The 18384-nt window shown below is 39.5% G+C and overlaps 1 protein-coding gene across 3 annotated transcripts in view; it reads right to left on the reverse strand.

Moving 5' to 3' along the window:
- COL11A1 (collagen type XI alpha 1 chain) overlaps positions 1 to 18384 on the reverse strand; it is a gene marked incomplete at both ends in the record, with an annotated part of 166972 nt that overhangs the window by 30297 nt on the left and 118291 nt on the right. For all 3 annotated transcript variants that reach the window (XM_080623762.1, XM_080623763.1, XM_080623764.1), the window contains 6 exons: positions 4827 to 4880; positions 4980 to 5033; positions 5918 to 5971; positions 12335 to 12442; positions 13180 to 13233; positions 18288 to 18341. In XM_080623762.1, coding sequence (XP_080479888.1) covers positions 4827 to 4880; positions 4980 to 5033; positions 5918 to 5971; positions 12335 to 12442; positions 13180 to 13233; positions 18288 to 18341 — 378 coding nt within the window. The remainder of the gene's footprint in view (positions 1 to 4826; positions 4881 to 4979; positions 5034 to 5917; positions 5972 to 12334; positions 12443 to 13179; positions 13234 to 18287; positions 18342 to 18384) is intronic.

Below are 18384 nucleotides of genomic sequence, written 5' to 3' on the forward strand. Positions count from 1 at the left end.
CAGCTGTTATAGGAGCTAAGCAATGTTTTGATAGAGAAGACTGTAGCTGATATATATTTACAGAGTGCATATTTATAGCTACAAAACCCTGTGCAATCTGTAGGTTATTGTTTGCCCTTGTCATTCTTTGCATTTTAGCAAAGACGGTATTAATTCACAATCTGATGCACCTTCTTCATGGCAAATAACTCAATTTTTTGGGAAATAGATTTTATGATCTAATAATAAATTTATTCCACCTCTGGAACTTTTTTATCTTTTGTTATTGGATCGGATCTTTCAATAGTTAGATAGGCAAAGCCTTCCTCTGACAGAATTTCAACAAGCAAAGACAGACATTTTAAACTACAAAGAGTCATGTAATTTCATGGACATGTTTAATGCTGAAAACCCCCTCAGATTAACTAAGCAGAATGTTTGCTATCAGGCCAAGGACAGCAGTGTAAAAGTCCTTTGTTGTCTTTATTATGACCAGTTCTAGAGAACCGTCCATACAAAGCACAGACAGAAACTGTGACTCCAGAACACAATCCCTTTTCACACTGGTATGCATATGTGACTGTGTTTTTTATATATATATATTTATATATATATATAACGGCTCTGTGGAGAGCTAAATTTAATCAAGAGAGAAATTCTAAAGCTGTACTGTATTTTCTGGGAGGGCTTATGTTTACAAGCATGTTGGAGTGATGGAGAAGGATGAAAAGAGATCACAGTCAGTGAGTTCATGAAAAGTTATTAAAAGTAATTTGTTAGGATAGATACTCAGGTAGCATAAACTGTGACAGACACACCTTGATTAAGTACCCTAGCAATTGTCTGCACAGAGGTGTGTGGAAAAATGATACCCACATATAAAGATGCCTAGGCAAACTTATCAGATGTAGTTTAAATCAGATGTGTTTAAAAACCTTAAAACTTTAAGGTTTAACCTTAAGGGCGAGAATATTCAATTGATTTTGTCCTCTCTCTTCCATCTGCAGTAGAAATCAATGGCTGATTAAGCATGTAAAGTATTGATTTCACTTGTTTACTGTGTTGGACTCCTTATTAGTGTACTATTTTAAAAATAATTTTAGAATAATATAATAGGAAGGAAGATAAACCCAGATGAATGCAGTGGTTTTCTAACCAGACTTTTTCATACAGTAAACCAGATCTAAACCAGATCTAAACTCTGAGAGGCTGCAGAAAGAATGCTTAGGTTCTGCAGACATTCATTTTGCATTACTCATTGACTCTGCCAGTTTAACACATGCTGTGGCCTCTGATACCAGATTAGAGATAAGCATGTGTTGGTCCATTTTTTTTTTCTGCTTTTTCTTAATTGTAAGCACAACAAAGAGAATAATTTCTGTGTGGAAGCTAGATTCAAGTAGTTCTAGTTGAGTGTAATTCTCAAGACTTCTAGACCAGTCCATGGAAGCTACTGGCATTAGTAATGCAAGGCTACGTGCACATCTGTGCTGAAGATGTCTTTGAACATTTAGGCCTTTGAGTGTACAGCAGAGGAAACAAGGAGTTACTTACAAGTAAATGGCACTATGGGTTACAAAAAATGTTTGTAATTTGCCAGAAGATAAGGAGGCTTTGAAACCCCAGTATCAGTGACAAAATCTCTCCTAGTCTAACCATTCAAATATGCAAGTAAGAAAATCTATTTCATTCCTCCACAGTGAATGGTTAAAACATTTGCCACTTTTCCACACTCTCTACAATCAGCACTGCATTGCATTATCTATAGTGTGCTTTGTCTTTCCTGAAAGGGATGCAGGGGCCAAAGCATGATGACATAATAAGAAGAACATTGGGGAACAAATGTGTGGGAATGAAGAAGAGAAAATGCATGTTTTGTTGAAAAGTGTGAACTATCCTCCCACTGCAGGAACTCCTACTGACAAAACAACTCTTCATGATTTCTACGCTTGCAGAGCTTATTAAAAGGAACTGAAATTAAGAAGGAAGGTATCCTAACTCAGAAAAAACCCTGGCATATACTGAAACTTGATCAGGAGAGAAGTCATTTTAATAAATATATTCTTCCAAAATAATATACTTGTAAGCTTCTCTGTGTGAATGCAGAGAACATGGGAAATAAGCAACAGGAAATAAAAATGACAACCAGTGATAAACAGTCTGAATTTCACGTTCTTGAATGAAATCTGGTGAGCTGATTATCACAAATAGGGATTCTAAATCACATAGAAGAGTCACAGAGAGAAACAAAGGCATAAGGAGCTCAAATAAGTTAATGTTTTAACACAATGACAAATAAAATTTGATCGTGAAACTGTAAGAATTAGAGTGATGCTTGAAACCAATTGCAAAATTCCTATTGACTTCAATGGGCCACATATTATACAAAGTGGGGGTTTTTTACAGCAGTGAATAGAATAGCTGCTCCCCTGGATGTGGTGTTCTCATAATATACATTTTCTCAGTACCCCAGTGGTCACAGGAAGAATTTTTCTTTCCACAGTGCCATTTTTTTCTGTTTCACTGACGTACACACTCTCTTTTTCTAATCACTTTTTTTGCCATCTCTACCAACTCTAATATTCAGACACATTTTTGGTATTCTTCCCAGAGAGAAAATCAAATCTTACATCCTTCATGAGGCCAAACTCTCTTTTAAAATACTCTGGAGGAACAATGTCACAACACTGGGAGATGAAAGGGAATATCCTTGTTAATAATGCACTCAAGCAGAAGGATATATTTTATATGACTTATGAAATTTGGGGTAAAAAGTATTGAAGACCTAAGAATGTCACTGCTACATAACAGGTGAGCTGATGCTCAGAGCCACATCCTGAGAAATAGCGAATGAAACAAAGCACTGTCAGCTTAAGAAATGACAGAGCTGCCATGAATAAACTACAGTGTAAAGTTAATAGTTTCAACTGCTTGGGCTCAGTACCCTTTGATCTCAAAAGATAAAAAGGGAGAAAAAGTAGTATACTTTTCCATCAAGCCATATATCATATTACATCATTCTAGTACCCTCTTCACCACATCCCAGAGCACTGGTAAGTAGAAAATAATCATAAAACATCCGAAGATTCTATTAAAAAGAATAGTTTGGTAATGCTGATAAGAAGTTGTTGATTCCTTTTAACATGACCCTAATATAAGTGAAGGGCTATTTAAAGATAACATGTAACACATTTCACATTTTAGTGAAAAAAACAGACATACAACCAAAATTTTATGGTAGATGTCAACAATATTGAGGAGCATCATAAGAAAGATCTTTTGTCATCACAAGGGAACAAGCTTGTAGGATGAACTGCAGATTTTCATTATATTTATTATTTGTCATACAAATGATCCTGTGAAAATAATGGCAACTTCCTTATCTTCTGAAAAGAAGGAACACCTAAAGGCTCTGTGACACAGAGTGACATGCTTTTGGACAGTGATCAAGAAGATGATAATGACAAATATAAGTGATTTTGATTGACTTGATACCTGAGTCATTACTTGTAATTTCATAGATCTGATGGATTTGTACCTAGAGGTACAATACAGGTATACAGTGTCAAAGAGAGAGTATGTATGTGGATAAGTAAAAAGGAGCAGAAGTTAAGACTTCTGAGGTGCTGAAATTCAGTAGTGGTATATGAGGAAGATGAAGGAAAAAGTTTTTGATGGGACAAGGAAGAAAAGGGGAAAACTTGCTTCATATTCTGAAAGGTTATCAATAGAGTCAGCTTTACCAATACTGGCATTCCAAGAGATGTCTTTTCTAGGATTCATTAACATCACTGCTTCTTTGAATACATATGATATGTGGTAAATATTTAAATATGAGAAATCTACATAGTTTCTCAGTAAGTTTTTTATACAGTGGCCTTGAATACATTTATGTTCTGTTTCCTTCACCTTATACTCCATTCAAAATTCAAATTTAGAGAAAAGAAATTGCATTAAATCTATAACATTACAACAAAATGTTTTTAGGCTTACATGCATGATATGGCTCAGGTCATCTAACTTGGTAAAATAAACATAAATAGGAATTTCAAGAGACTTGAATTTTCTGTTTGTTCAGCATTTTATAATAGTTTACATTGGCAATTCAAATAAATCACACAGAAAAAAGCCATTTAAGAAAAGGAAAAGCATATTACATGTTCTTTGGGTAAGATATGAAATTAAAAAAAAAAATCACTACATATATTGGTAGCACACTTTCTGAATAAAGAACTGAAAACAGCAATTAAAATAGTTTGAGAAATGCGTGTCATATAGTGTCAGTCTTAAGGCAAATTTTCAAATAGCACAAATCATCCTCAAGCATTTGACTTTATTAGAACTGTATCTACCCGTATGAGGAACAGATACATATTGAGGCTTCAGGTCTGCTTCACTTCCTAGGTATGTTTACCACTGATATGTTCTGCAACAGTTTATAAAGTTCTAGATAAAGGAGTATATGATATTCTAAGATATACAAGTATAACATGAAAAATACTTGAAGCCAATAATGTTACCATAGACATCAAATTATGTAGTTATGGAAATCACCATAACCTTACTTTAATCCTTCACCCAAAAGCTACCTTTTCTGCTCCAAAGCTCTTTCCTCTGATCATAAAATATTTTTGTGATGTAAAATGTGAAATAAAAAGACCAGCAGTGGTAAGTCAGCCATTAGGAATATAGCTAGATAACTATTAACAATGGTTAACAGTCAATAGGTCACTGAAGGATATTTAGGAACTGTAATATATCTATACAGCTCTAAAGAAGAATCCAAATGTATATTCATATTCTATTCCAATGATTTCTCTTTCTGGAAGGTTATTATCGATACTCACCTTTTCACCAACACCTCCAACAGAGCCAATTGAGCCAGGTGGTCCTTGAGGACCCTAAATAATAGAAGATATTAGTTATTCCAAATATAGTTATCCACAGTATAGTGCTTATTACTGAATTACTGAGAGAACAAAAAATATGTTAATTCTTACATCAGCTCCATTAGGACCCTGGGGACCTCTTGGACCTGGAGGGCCAGGTGGACCCTGTATCAAAGAGAAAATTTTATATAGTTACACTCATAATGGGGCTTATTTGGCCAATGAAAAATAATATTGTCGATCCTTATAGGGATTTTAATCTTTGTACTGCTACAGAAATGGCAGGGCTAGACTACTGCCCATTACATGAGTTCACAATGTGACAGGGGATCCAGGCTATCTGTATATAGTACCTCAGCTGGAAAAGATCAGATGCTTAAGACACCTGAGGATTGGTGTCCTGCACTACATTTTCTCTGCAGATTACCTGCATACCCATTGCACTTTGCAGTGACTCTGGAGCATCTTATATTGCTGGTAACAGCTATGGTGCCTACAGATAGGCAATAATAAAGCATCCAGGTTCGGCATAGGGTGTTGGAGGAAAATGTGTAATAGGTAGCTTGCATTTCAGTTAGGACCAGCTCAGAAGGCATTCTGTCAACAGTACAAACTCAAGATCACCCAGAGAAACAGAGTGAACATAGCCAAAGAGCATTTACCATCTTCTCGCCTGCAATCCCCTGCAGCTAAGGTACACTGCCCTGAATTTCAGAAAAGCATCTCCAAACACTCTGGTGCAGTGGTCTCTCCTTTTAGTTGTTCTTTCCTGAACCTGCTTGCCACTGTCCTGTCTCAGACACACACAGCATCTGCTTTGCTACCTAGTCTTTTATTTCTTAAGTTACTTAAATCTTGATATAAAAGATGAGGAGATAGATGTGGGAAAACAAAGTAAATGCCAGAGAGAGTTTCTGTTACACAAAGTGTTTCATATGCGTGCACCAAATTCAGGAGTAGCTTTTCAAATTGTAAGCTACAGAGAAAAGACAGGAATACACGGATGGTACTTATGTCCCCCAGAATGAGCATCGGGGAATAAGTCTTACCATTGGGCCCACATCGCCATTTTCACCCTTTTCACCTGGTGGACCAGGCAGACCCTAAAACATGAGGAGGAGAAAACTATTAGAAGGGTACCTGGAATGCTGAGTTATAAATCAATCTGAAACAATATAAATCAGATCTACAAGTGAAACTTGAGGAGAGAGGAGCGGGGGCGGGGGGGGAGGAGAGGGGAAAAGGAAAGGGAAATGAAGGGAAAGGGAAGGGAAGGGAAGGGAACGGGGAAGGGGAGGGAAGGGGAAAGGGAAGGGAAAGGAAGGGAAGGGAAGGGAAGGGAAGGGAAGGGAAGGGAAGGGGGAAGGGAAGGGGGAAGGGAAGGGAAGGGAAGGGAAGGGAAGGGAAGGGAAGGGAAGGGAAGGGAAGGGAAGGGAAGGGAAGGGAAGGGAAGGGAAGGGAAGGGAAGGGAAGGGAAGGGAAAGGAAGGGAAGGGGAAAGGAAAAGGGGAGAGGAAAGGGGAGAGGAAAGGGGAGAGGAAAGGGGAGAGGAAAGGGGAGAGGAAAGGGGAGAGGAGAGGAAAGGGGAGAGGAGAGGAAAGGGGAGAGGAGAGGAAAGGGGAGAGGAGAGGAAAGGGGAGAGGAAAGGGGAGAGGAAAGGGGAGAGGAAAGGGGAGAGGAGAGGAAAGGGGAGAGGAGAGGAAAGGGGAGAGGAGAGGAAAGGGGAGAGGAGAGGAAAGGGGAGAGGAGAGGAAAGGGGAGAGGAGAGGGGAGAGGAGAGGGGAGAGGAAAGGGGAGAGGAAAGGGGAGAGGAAAGGGGAGAGGAAAGGGGAGAGGAAAGGGGAGAGGAAAGGGGAGAGGAAAGGGGAGAGGAAAGGGGAGAGGAAAGGGGAAAGGAAAGGGGAAAGGAAAGGGGAAAGGAAAGGGGAAAGGAAAGGGGAAAGGAAAGGGGAAAGGAAAGGGGAAAGGAAAGGGGAAAGGAAAGGGGAAAGGAAAGGAAAGGAAAGGAAAGGAAAGGAAAGGAAAGGAAAGGAAAGGAAAGGAAAGGAAAGGAAAGGAAAGGAAAGGAAAGGAAAGGAAAGGAAGGCAGTAAGTTTTTTGGGGAAAAAAAAAGGCAAATCAACAACAAAACCAAATAAAAAACTGACACAGAAATGCTGGGGTGGGTGGCTGACTTTAAAAACACTGCTATCATCATCCAGACCACAGATGGGCATCTGGATAATTTGATTTGATTTATGGTATGATGCATATATATGTAAAGAAAACATGATCAGTGCAGCACAATGAAGTGGTATGCAAGGATGAAGTGGTATGCAAGTCTAAGCTACCTGAGTACTGGAAGCTCTGTAACTGCTTTAATAAGGTGTCCAGTGGAGGTAATAAATCCTGCTGAGAGGCATTGCATTGGGTTATACAAACATACTCTTAGAAGCAAACTGTCCAAGTTTGACTGCTAACAAACACCAAGAAAAGGAACTGTAGCTGATGCTTATCATAGAATTACAGAATAGTTTGGGGTTGGAAGAGACCTTCAAAGTTCATCTAGTCCAACCCCCCTGCAATGAGCAGGGACATCTTCACCTAGAGCAGGCTGCTCAGAACCACATCCAGCTTGACCTTGAATGTCTCCAGGCATGGTGCATCAACCACCTCTCTGGGCAACCCATGCCAGTGTTTTACCACCCTCATTGTAAAGCATTTTTATCTCATGTCCAGCCTGAATCTCCCTCTTTTAGCTTAAACCCATCACCCCTCATCCTGTCGCCACAGGCCCTGCTGAAAAGTCTCTCCCCATCTTTCTTATAGGCCCTTTTTAAGAACTGAAATGATGCAATAAGGTCTCCCTGATCTGAAATCTAGTATAATATTACCACAGCCAGAAGCAGTATCACCACTAAGCTGGGCATTCCTAAAAGTAGGATCAAAGCTTGGCTTCTATAAAAAGCAGATCCCTTGCATCTGGAGTCAACAGCATTACATTGACTTACATTACATTCAGACCTGGTTCTAAGTTTTACTAGTTTCTAACTTACTTCATGTTTACTTTTGGTAATATTGTAATAATTCAGCAAGTGAAATTTGAATTGACTTAAATTTTTTCCTTCACTATGAGGAGTTTTAAATAACAAAATTGTAGCTAATTGATCTAAAGTGTGATTAGAGGAGAAGCCTAGACCTGGACAACATGACTAGTCTTCAGAGAGCTGATATTCAGAGAGAAGAATCCCACCTCAAACAAGCTAGATCTTCCAACTGCGAACAGTCTACTCAATTCTACCCTATACACATAGAAAGACATTTAACCTAAAAAGTTGAATGCTTTGTCCATTATGATTCATGCTCATGCTAATCCTAAACAGCTCATTCAACTGTTTGCAGAGGAGGTATTTATAAACCTATGAAGACAATTAAATATTTACTTGATATTTCTGTCAAAAAAGACTTTCCAAAACTATTTGGTGAACTCCTATTTCAACCTTGAAAAAATCCCACTAATTTCACTCAATCAATATTTCATGCATTATTGGACATAGTATTTTCAGTTCCTTTCGGCAAGAAGCAATTGAGGTGTTTTACATTCAAAATTGAAGTAAAAACTGACATAAATTGACTATAAGATAACCTAGGCCCATAGGGGTTTTCAGCTATTCTTTACTTTCAACTCCTTTTGTTAGAAATTTCCCAATTTAAAAAAAAACAAACAAAATTAGATAGCAAGAAATTCAAAATTAAGGTAATCAATATTCAAAATTACTGATGTTCAACTTTATGAACAAAAATACTTTTTATTTAATATCTAATGTAGGTAATATAGGTACGTAGGGAATAAAAGACAGACTAGGGACAACTTAGGCCCTCTCCGGAAGCTATCAGGAGAACTGGATTTGGAGAAAGCTGAGGTTCTTAAATGACTTCTTTGCCTTGGTCTTCACTGGCAAATGCTCTGACCTCACCACCCAAGTCTTGGAAGGCAGACTGAGGGACCGTGAGAATGAAGACCCTAGGCCCACTGTAGGAGAGGATCAGGTTGGAGACCATCTTAAGAACCTGAACGTGCACAAGTCCAGGACCTGATGAAATCCATCCATGGGTCCTGAAGGAGCTGGCAAATGAAGTTGCTAAGACACTGGCCATCATATTTGAAAAATCATGGCAGTCAGGTGAAGCTCCCGATGACTGGAAAAAGGGCAATATAACCCCCATTTTCAAGAAGGAGAAAATGGATGACCCAGGGAATTACAGACCAGTCAGTCTCACCTCTGTGCCTGGCAAACTCTTGGAGCAGATTCTCCTGGAAGACATGCTAAGGCACATGAAAAACAAGGAGGTAGTTGGTGACAGCCAGCATGGCTTCACTAAGGGGAAATCCTGCCTGAACAATGTGGTGGCCTTCTATGGTGGGGCTACGAAACTGATGGATAGGGGCAAAGCAGTTGATGTCATCTACCTGGACTTGTGCAAAGCGTTGGACACTGTCCCACACAACATCCTTGTCTCTAAATTGGAGAGACATCAATTTGATGGGTGGACCACTCGGTGGATAAAGAACTGGCTGGATGGCCGCACACAAAGAGTTGTGGTCAATGGCTCAATGTCTGGCTGGAGACCAGTAACGAGTGGTGTCCCTCAGGGATGGGTGTTGGGACCGGTCTTGTTCAACATCTTTGTCGGTGACATGGACAGTGGGATTGAGTGCGCCCTCAGCAAGTTTGCCGATGACACCAAGCTGTGTGGTTCGGTTGATAACGCCGGAGGGAAGGGATGCCATCCAGAGGGACCTCGACACGCTTGTGAGGTGGGCTGATGCCAACCTTATGAAGTTTAACCATGCCAAGTGCAAGGTCCTACACCTGGGTCGGAGCAATCCCAGGCACAGCTACAGGTTGGGCAGAGAAGAGATTCAGAGCAGCCCTGCGGAGAAGGACTTGGCGGTGTTGGTTGATGAGAAAATGAACATAAGCCGGCTGCAGTGTGTGCTTGCAGCCCAGAAAGCAACCGTATCTTGGGCTGCATCAAGAGGAGCGTGACCAGCAGGTCGAAGGAGGTGATCCTGCCCCTCTACTCTGCTCTCGTGAGACCTCACTTGGAGCATTGTGTGCAGTTGTGGTGTCCTCAACATCAAAAGAACACGGAACTGTTGGAACAAGTCCAGAGGAGGCCACGAGGATGATCAGGGGACTGGAGCACCTCCTGTATGGAGACAGGCTAAGAAAGTTGGGGCTGTTCAGCCTGGAGAAGAGAAGGCTGCGTGGAGACCTCAGAGCAGCCTTCCAGTATCTGAAGGGGGCCTGCAAGGATGCTGGGGATGGACTCTTCATCAGGAACTGTAGTGACAGGACAAGGGGTAACGGGTTGAAACTTAAACAGGGGAAGTTTAGACTGGATATAAGGAAGAAGTTCTTTACTGTTAGGGTGGTGAGGCACTGGAATGGGTTGCCCAGGGAAGTTGTGAATGCTCCATCTTTGGAGGTGTTCAAGGCCAGGTTGGATGAAGACTTGGGTGGCATGGTTTAGTGTGAGGTGTCCCTGCCCATGGCAGGGGGGTTGGAACTAGATGATCTTAAGTTCCTTTCCAACCCTAACTATTCTATGATTCTATGATTCTATATAAATTGAATTTAACTGAACTGTGATACAGTTACTGTGCAATATTATCTATAAGACAGAGAAAGTTGTTACTCCCGAACAGTTCATTATTACCATGAAAATTGGATTACTGAACAGAAGAAACTCCTGAAGAGAAGAAACTCCTGAAACTCTTGATCTTGGGTGGCATGGTTTAGTGTGAGGCGTCCCTGCTCATGGCAGGGGGTTGGAACTAGATGATCTTAAGGTCTTTTCCAACCCTAACTATTCTATGATTCTATGATTTCTCAAAGAAACTCTTTGATTTCTCAAAGGTACTTCAATACCATTAGCAAATAAGGGCTCTCATATTCTACATATTCAAATTAAAATCTTAATCAAAGAAATAAAATTCCTCATTTAACATATTTAATTTGTGTAAGTCTCAAACCAATTGCTTTTTTACATTTATGTAGCTTAGTGCTCATTAAACTTAAAATGTGAAGGTGGATTTTACTGAAAAAAAAATAGTATCGTAGAGCTGAGAAAAATAAGAATAATTTTATTTCACTCTCTTTAAAATAGTAAAAAAACTTCACAGATCATAATAAAATTTAGGAATAACTTTTTGGAGTTAACATTTCTGAAAATAAAGATGTTTTCCATTTCAAAGGCAATATGAGTCTATGTAATGAACTATTTAGAGCAGCCTGAGAGGGGATGTCATCAATGCAGATCAATAGCTCAAAGGCAGGTGCCAGGAAGATGGTGCCAGACTCTTTCCAGTGGTGCCTATTGACAGGATGAGGAGCAATGGCCATACACTAACACACAACAAGTTTCACCTTGACATGAGGAAGAACTTCTTTGCATTGAGGGTGTCAGAGCACTGGCACAGTCTGCCCATGGGTGCTGTGTGGTCTCCCTCTCTGGAGACATTCAAACTAGCCTGGGCATGTTCCTGTATGTGCTGCTCTGGGTGGCCCTGCCTTGGCAGGGGGTTGGACTGGGTGATCTACAGAGGGCCATTCCAACACTAATAATTAGTCTGTGATTTTCCATGAAGGTATGAAGGTTTGCAACATTGTATGTGCTTCACCGTAACAGCTGCCTTATGTAATAGAATTTAGAAAATTATAGGTACAGGTTCAGGTTTCCATTTTTTATTATTCATATTACAGCTTAATGCATGGTTTAGAAATAGCTTCAAAGTATTCTGTGCTCTAATGTTAATTACATGGAAGTTAATCTAAGGCCCTAAATGTCTTGTCCTTTGTTTTGTTATAATTAAGCAAATACAATTTTTTGAAAAAGCAGGATTTTTCAACTGTAATTCTCTGGATGCAGCAGTGAGAAGCCTACATTTTACTGTATGCTTACTTTGTGGTTTTTGACTCAAAATAAGAATTTGAAGAGGAAGAAACATGAAACTATAGGAACCTGCCGGTGATGGCAGCAGTATGTGAGCATCATGGAGTTCTGCTAATCTTTCTGAACACAAGCGTCTGTGATGGTATCACTGAGAAAACACTATGCTGCCAATACCTATTGTGAAAATACAGTAAATGACTAGGACATGTTAAATACACCTCCAATCTTTTCTTTAAGATGTGTATTTCCAGTAAAAAGAAGCTCTCTTAGTGAAGCAGAAATTGTCAGACTCTAAAATGAATGAATAATGGAATGAAATTCCAAAGCCTATGGTAGCCGGGAGTTCAGAACATTCTACCAATCTGTCTCCTTCAGCATTTAATCTGCTATTTATGCATGAACTCTATGAATATGGGATATTTCAGTTCTTATTAACTGATGCTATCATTTATTTAATAGAAGACAATACTCAGTTTCTGAAAGAATCAGGGTGCTAACAGGTGAAGGGTAAATTATAAAGGAATTTACCTGTAAGCCAATAGGGCCTGGAGGGCCAGGGAATCCTCGAGGACCTTCATCACCTTTTTGCCCAAACATCCCTTGCTGACCTCTTGGGCCTGGCTCCCCATCACCTCCCTGTTTGGAAACAGTGAAAAGCAAAATACCGTAGGTTTGATAATTAACAGAAAAAGCTCCATGGAAATCAGCGGAAAACAACAACAAGAAGGCTCAGAATCATGCTGATATCTTTACAAATGCATCTACACCACCTTGACTGAATGAAGTCTGTTACACAAATAAAATACCAGCATATGTCCTGGTTTAATGTAGGTCAAATAATACTGCATGCCTCACAAACATTTTTCCTGAATACCTCTTCCCTTTCACATCTGCATAAATTTTGTAGCTTCTGAATACCTACATATTAGTAACTATAAGTAGGATATAGTTCTATCAATTTCCACGGTATCTTCAAGAATTCAAAACCTTCTAAATAACAATAAAAAGCAATGCACCTGGTATCAGGTGGATTTTAGTTTTAAATGCATCTGGTACCGAGGTGATTTTACCACTGGCTGTTACACAAGCCATCAACCAACTTCACTGAAAGGACAGTCCCATTCACTATTGACACTACTTCATTTTTAATAATTCCATCAAATTGCTACCCTGCAGTACTAGAACAACAGCTATGAAGAACAGAGCAACAGAGTAACACCTATGCAGGCTCACTTACAATAGACAACTACATGTAAGCAGACAACAATAGAACTGTTAATAGTGATTTAATAATGCCTGGGTAAGGAGGATGCAGTTCAAAGAACTTCCAAGATGAGTTATGGCAAGACTGGGGTTTGCTCTAAGCTACTTACAGCTATACCAGGGGCACCAACAGGACCCTGGAGACCTGGTGGACCCGGAGGACCCTGCAACAAACAAACATCCAAAAGCTAGTGATTATGGCATCTGAAATGAGATTAAAAGCAAATATAGAGACAACCCTATTTGCATGATCAAGGTCTATTAAGCATCTCTACATTTATTCATAGAGAATGAGCATTATTTACAAGTCTCTTCCATTCAGTACAATTATTATTTGTTTATCTCTCAAAAACTCAGATTTGCACATCTATAACAGACTTAATATCGGCATTTATTGAAAGCACATTTGTAATGTTTCAGAATATTTACAACAGATTCCCATGCAAACGTGAATAAAATGAAAATGAAAAATGTTTTTTTTTCACAATTAAAAATAACAGACTTTTCAATTAATTTGCGTAGAACAATCTATATTGAACTTGAATGCTTATTTGGATTTGTTCTTATGAAATTGCAAATGGCTTTTATAACAGCACAAATGACCTCCAGGTGACATGAAAATGTCTAAGTTGTTGTTTAGCACTTGGAGACATGTACTCTTTGATACTAATCTCTTTTCAACAGAATGGTAAAAAACATGTCTCTGAGAGGAATTTCTTAATTTTTTCAGTCTCCTTACAGAATAATAGCTTTCCACATTACACTGCACATAATTTAGAAGTCAGTTATGCAGATATGACATAATGAAGGTACCTAACAAACAGAGTACAGGAATGCAAGATACTAGTCTATAATGTAGGTAAAATTATGTAGTAGGTTGAGGCTGGTTTTTGCACCAGCTGTAGGGACTAGACTGATAAAAAAGAGAAGCTAAGGAAGCAAAAAACCTTACAGCTGGCAAGGGTTGAACTCCAGTCTATTTCAGATGGCAAGAAAATTGTCTGCAGTTTCTTGGCTGGGAATTTAGTGCAGAATGATGCTTGGATTAAAAAATTTGCTAGGGCTAAAATTGGATTATTCTACCCTTTATAGGGAGATTAGGAAAAGGGACTTCTTAAGTCTTATAGTCTATTTCTTTCTTTTCATTCTATGTAGGTTTTAGAGTATCTTATTTTCTAGGGAGACTGAAGTGTCAGTGTATTTCTTCATTTTTATACTTTCTTGTCGCATATACGATAGCAATAGAGGAAGCAAAGGCTTTTATCCTCTATGGTGAAACTAAATGAAAGGAGTCCTAGGAATGCTCCTATTGACTGAAGGGGAGGTTGTTACCATAAGAAAGGGAATTAACAAAATCATATCAGAACAGAATATTCCTACACTCTGCAGAATGCTTCTACCTGCTCCTTTATTTTTCAGGACCCAGAAAGAGATCTACACATTTTTAATCTCATTTAAATATTCATTTTGATATAAAGTATCATTGAAAGGTACTTTGCAATTGATTAATAAGAAGTTATTTGGAGACATGGCTAGACTCTTTTTGTCCATTACTGTGGAGGGCAAATGGAGGGGGAATGATCAGAATCATCAGGAGAGACTATTTAGCTAATGAAGGCTCCTGTGACTGTGGAGGTTTTAAAACTCAAGATAGAATGTACATCAACAATAAAATTGCACTGTCCTTCCTCTTCAGAATCTTCCAGAGGCCTTTCTCCCTACCCCAATATCCATCAGCATGTTTAAAGGAAAGGAGATTTTAAATAAACACATTCTGGAATTGTCAGGGTTAAATTACTCTAATTGAGGACAAACAAGATTCAGTACACTTGACTTGAAAGAGGGTAACATTCACTTCAACTAAGCAGGCCTGAACACTGAATCCTGTATTTTAAGAAAAACATATTCCCAAATGCCTCAGACCTTGAGACTGAAAATACAGGATACACTCTAGAAAGGATTTTGCTGCAGACGCTTTACTTGTAAAGCAGATGACCTGGGTTCAATTGTAACAGTTATTTTTCTCCGTCTAAGTAGCTGGTGCAGTGCTGTGTTTCAGCTTTAGTCTGAGAACAACACCAACAACACACTGATGTTTTAATTGTTGCTAAGTAGCACTTACCCCAATCAAGAACTTTTCAGTCTCATGCTCTGCCATTGAGGAGGGGCACGGGAAGCCAGGAGGAAGCAGAGACAGGACACCTGACCCAAACTAGCCAAAGGGGGATTCCATACCACAGCACGTCATGCCCAGGATAGAAACTGGGGGGAGTTACCCAGAAGACCCAGATCACTGCTCAGGCTGGCCTGGGTATCGGCCAGCGGATGGTGAGCAATTGTACTGGGCATCACTTGTGTTTATTGGTTTTTTTCGTTTTCCCCTTTTATTCTCTCCCTTTGTTATTTTCCTCATTATTAGTAGTAGTACTAGTTTTGTATTACCCTTCAGTTATTGGACTGTTACTAGAAATTATTTAGTTATTGGACTTATCTCAACCCATGAGGTTTACATTTTTTTGATTCCCCTCCCCATGCCACCGGGAGCAGAAGGGGGAAGAGAGGAGGGAGGAAGTGAGCAGCTGCATGGTTGTGAGTTACTGGCTGGGCTTAAATCATGACAGCAGATCTGCTGGAACATGCCCAAATGAATTAGTACTCACAATGGGAATTGTGGTCACAGTCTAATGCTCAGTATAATTAGCTGGTCTGCTAAAATGGTCTGAAAGAGAAATGTGCAGCATGTGTTTCTTCTGCATTTCTGTAATGCAGAAGCATCTCTAATAAAGAGGCACGTCAGAAGGGAAAACAAAAGGATATGCATTTGATCACATGCAAGGCCCGAAGTGAAACTGGACCATAACCTGCTTCATATGCTTCTTCTGCCCTTTCCTTTAAACACCAGAAGTTATCATGTACATAGGGCCTGTACTGTTATGAACCTCTTTAGATGGACAGGGAGGAGCTGAATGTATCTTTATGTATCCCACAGCTGGTTTACAACTATAAGAGCAAATACATTAAGACTGATTTTCAGCTAACTGGGAACAAGTCCATAGCTTTAAAACTAACTTCTAAAATGTCTTAACTTGATAAATTAATTTTACCAAGTTAACCAAAGCATTCAAGATCAGATTATCATAGAATCACAGAATGGTTTAGGCTGGAAGAGACCTTAAAGCTCATCAGTTCCAATCCCCTGCCACGGGCAGGGACATCTTCCACTAGACCAAGTTGCTCCAAGCCCCTGTGTCCAACCTGGCCTTGAACACTGCCAGGGATGGGGCAGCCACAGCTTCTCTGGGCACCCTGTGCCAGCGCCTCAGCACCCTCACAGGTAAGAACTTCTGCCTAATGTCTAATCTAGATCTATCCTTTAAAAGCTTAAAGCCATTCCCTCTTACCCTATCCTTACATGCCCTTGTCAAAATTCCCTATCCAGATATCTTACAGGCCCCCTTTAGGCACTGGGAGCTGCTCTAAGGTCCCCTCTTAAGGAGCCTTCTCTTCTCCAGGCTGAATAAGCCCCGCTCTCTTAGCCTGGCTCCAGAGCAGAGCTGCTCCAGCCCTTGCAGCAGCTCTGTGGCCTCCCCTGGACTCACTCCAGCAGCTTCACGTCCCTCTGGTGTGGCAGGCCCCAGAGCTGAATGCATTTCTCCATGTGGACTCTCCCCAGAGTGCAGCAGAGCGGCAGGATCCCCTCCCTGAGCTGCTGCTCACGCTCTAGGGGCGCAGCCCAGCACACGGGGGGGTTCTGGTCTCAAGTGCACACTGAAGCCGGGTCATGGGCAGCTTCTCCTCACCCAGCACCCCCCCGTCCTTCTCCTCAGGGCTGCTCCATCCAGTCTCCCTCAGCCTGTAGCTGTGCTTGGGATTGCCCTGGCCCAGGTGCTGGAGCAGTTTTAGTCTGGACCAGAAGTTGTTTCAAACTTGGTCACACATATGTTCCTTGGAAAACTGGGGTTTATAATAGAAGTGTTCTCTCATACATATGTATCATATTACATTCTTTGTGTTAATAGGGCATAACAAATAATTTATTATAGCACTTGTGATCTGATCTAACGAAATAAGGTTGTGAAAAGTACGTGGATTCTGCACTGGAAACTGTAAAAGTCTCTCGCATAAGTAACTGGAAAGAAAAAGCTTATCTTTAAAAATAAAAAAAGCTTGTCTTTTTTTGCACATTCTATTAACACATTTTTTCTATGAAATTATCACAAACCTGCAATTTGCTTGAATTTTTATGTATCATCCTATAGATCATCATCTGATTATGTGTAAGCCATAAATCTGGTTTTTAGAAGCAATCTACTTTTATGATGCCAAGTCATTAATCATAATAAGCACACAGTGTTTTCAAGACAATAAATATGCTTAGATATGAATATCCCAATATTGAACTCTGAGCTTTGCTAACTGTGAATATTGATAAAATATAGTAATAATAGAAAAAATCTTTCTGCAATTACTCCTGCATTATTTCTGAAGGAAAATTATTGAACTAAAATGCCAGTTTATCTTGAAATTGAAGAGAAGTAAAACCAAACCTTTTCTGACTTTTTGGGAAAGAAACAAAAATCAAACAGAAAAAAAATGCCTTGTTTTATTCTTTCTAGCTTGAAATTTTACAGTACAAAAAGCTGATTTTTATCTTTCTGGCTTCAATTAATAGAGGCAGTGCTTGAACTTTACAAGTAATCTTGAATTTCATCTGAGGTCCTGAAATGCTGCAATCAGTTAAGTGTGCTTTCTATGAATTAAGTATTCTTTACAAATTTTAAAACTCTATTAGTAGGTTTCTCTACTGAGTCTTCATATTCTTCATCATTACGCCTAAGAAGCTAAAGCTGGGCATGTTCACACAATCCAGTCAGTGAAGTTAACTTAATCACAGTAAAAGAATGCATGTGTATTCTTTGTCTGTTCCAGTTCACATGTAGAATGGATGAATTAAAATTATATAGGAAGGACTGTATTTTACCTAGCTATGTTTCAATGATTCTGTAAGCTCAAGGAATACGAGAAATACTAAATACAGGCATGGCTCTAGAACTACAAATCTCTAGTATTTCATTAAAACTTCACCTTATTTTGAAGACACGTTTTTGAAGTGTGTCTTTGTTTCTGTTCAGTGATGCAGCAAGGCTACCTGTATACTTCATGCATGAATATTATCTATTTATGAAGAATATAATGGACAAAGGATTTAGCTACTCACGTTTTCTCCCTTGTCACCTTTACTACCTTTCTGACCTGGTTCACCAATTTCACCCTGTAATGGAAAGTTAAAAGTTAAACTTCTTGTTTAAAATGGT

The sequence above is a fragment of the Psittacula echo genome (assembly GCF_963264785.1).
Source record: "Psittacula echo genome assembly, chromosome: 7".
In the NCBI taxonomy this organism is placed as follows: domain Eukaryota; kingdom Metazoa; phylum Chordata; class Aves; order Psittaciformes; family Psittacidae; genus Psittacula; species Psittacula echo.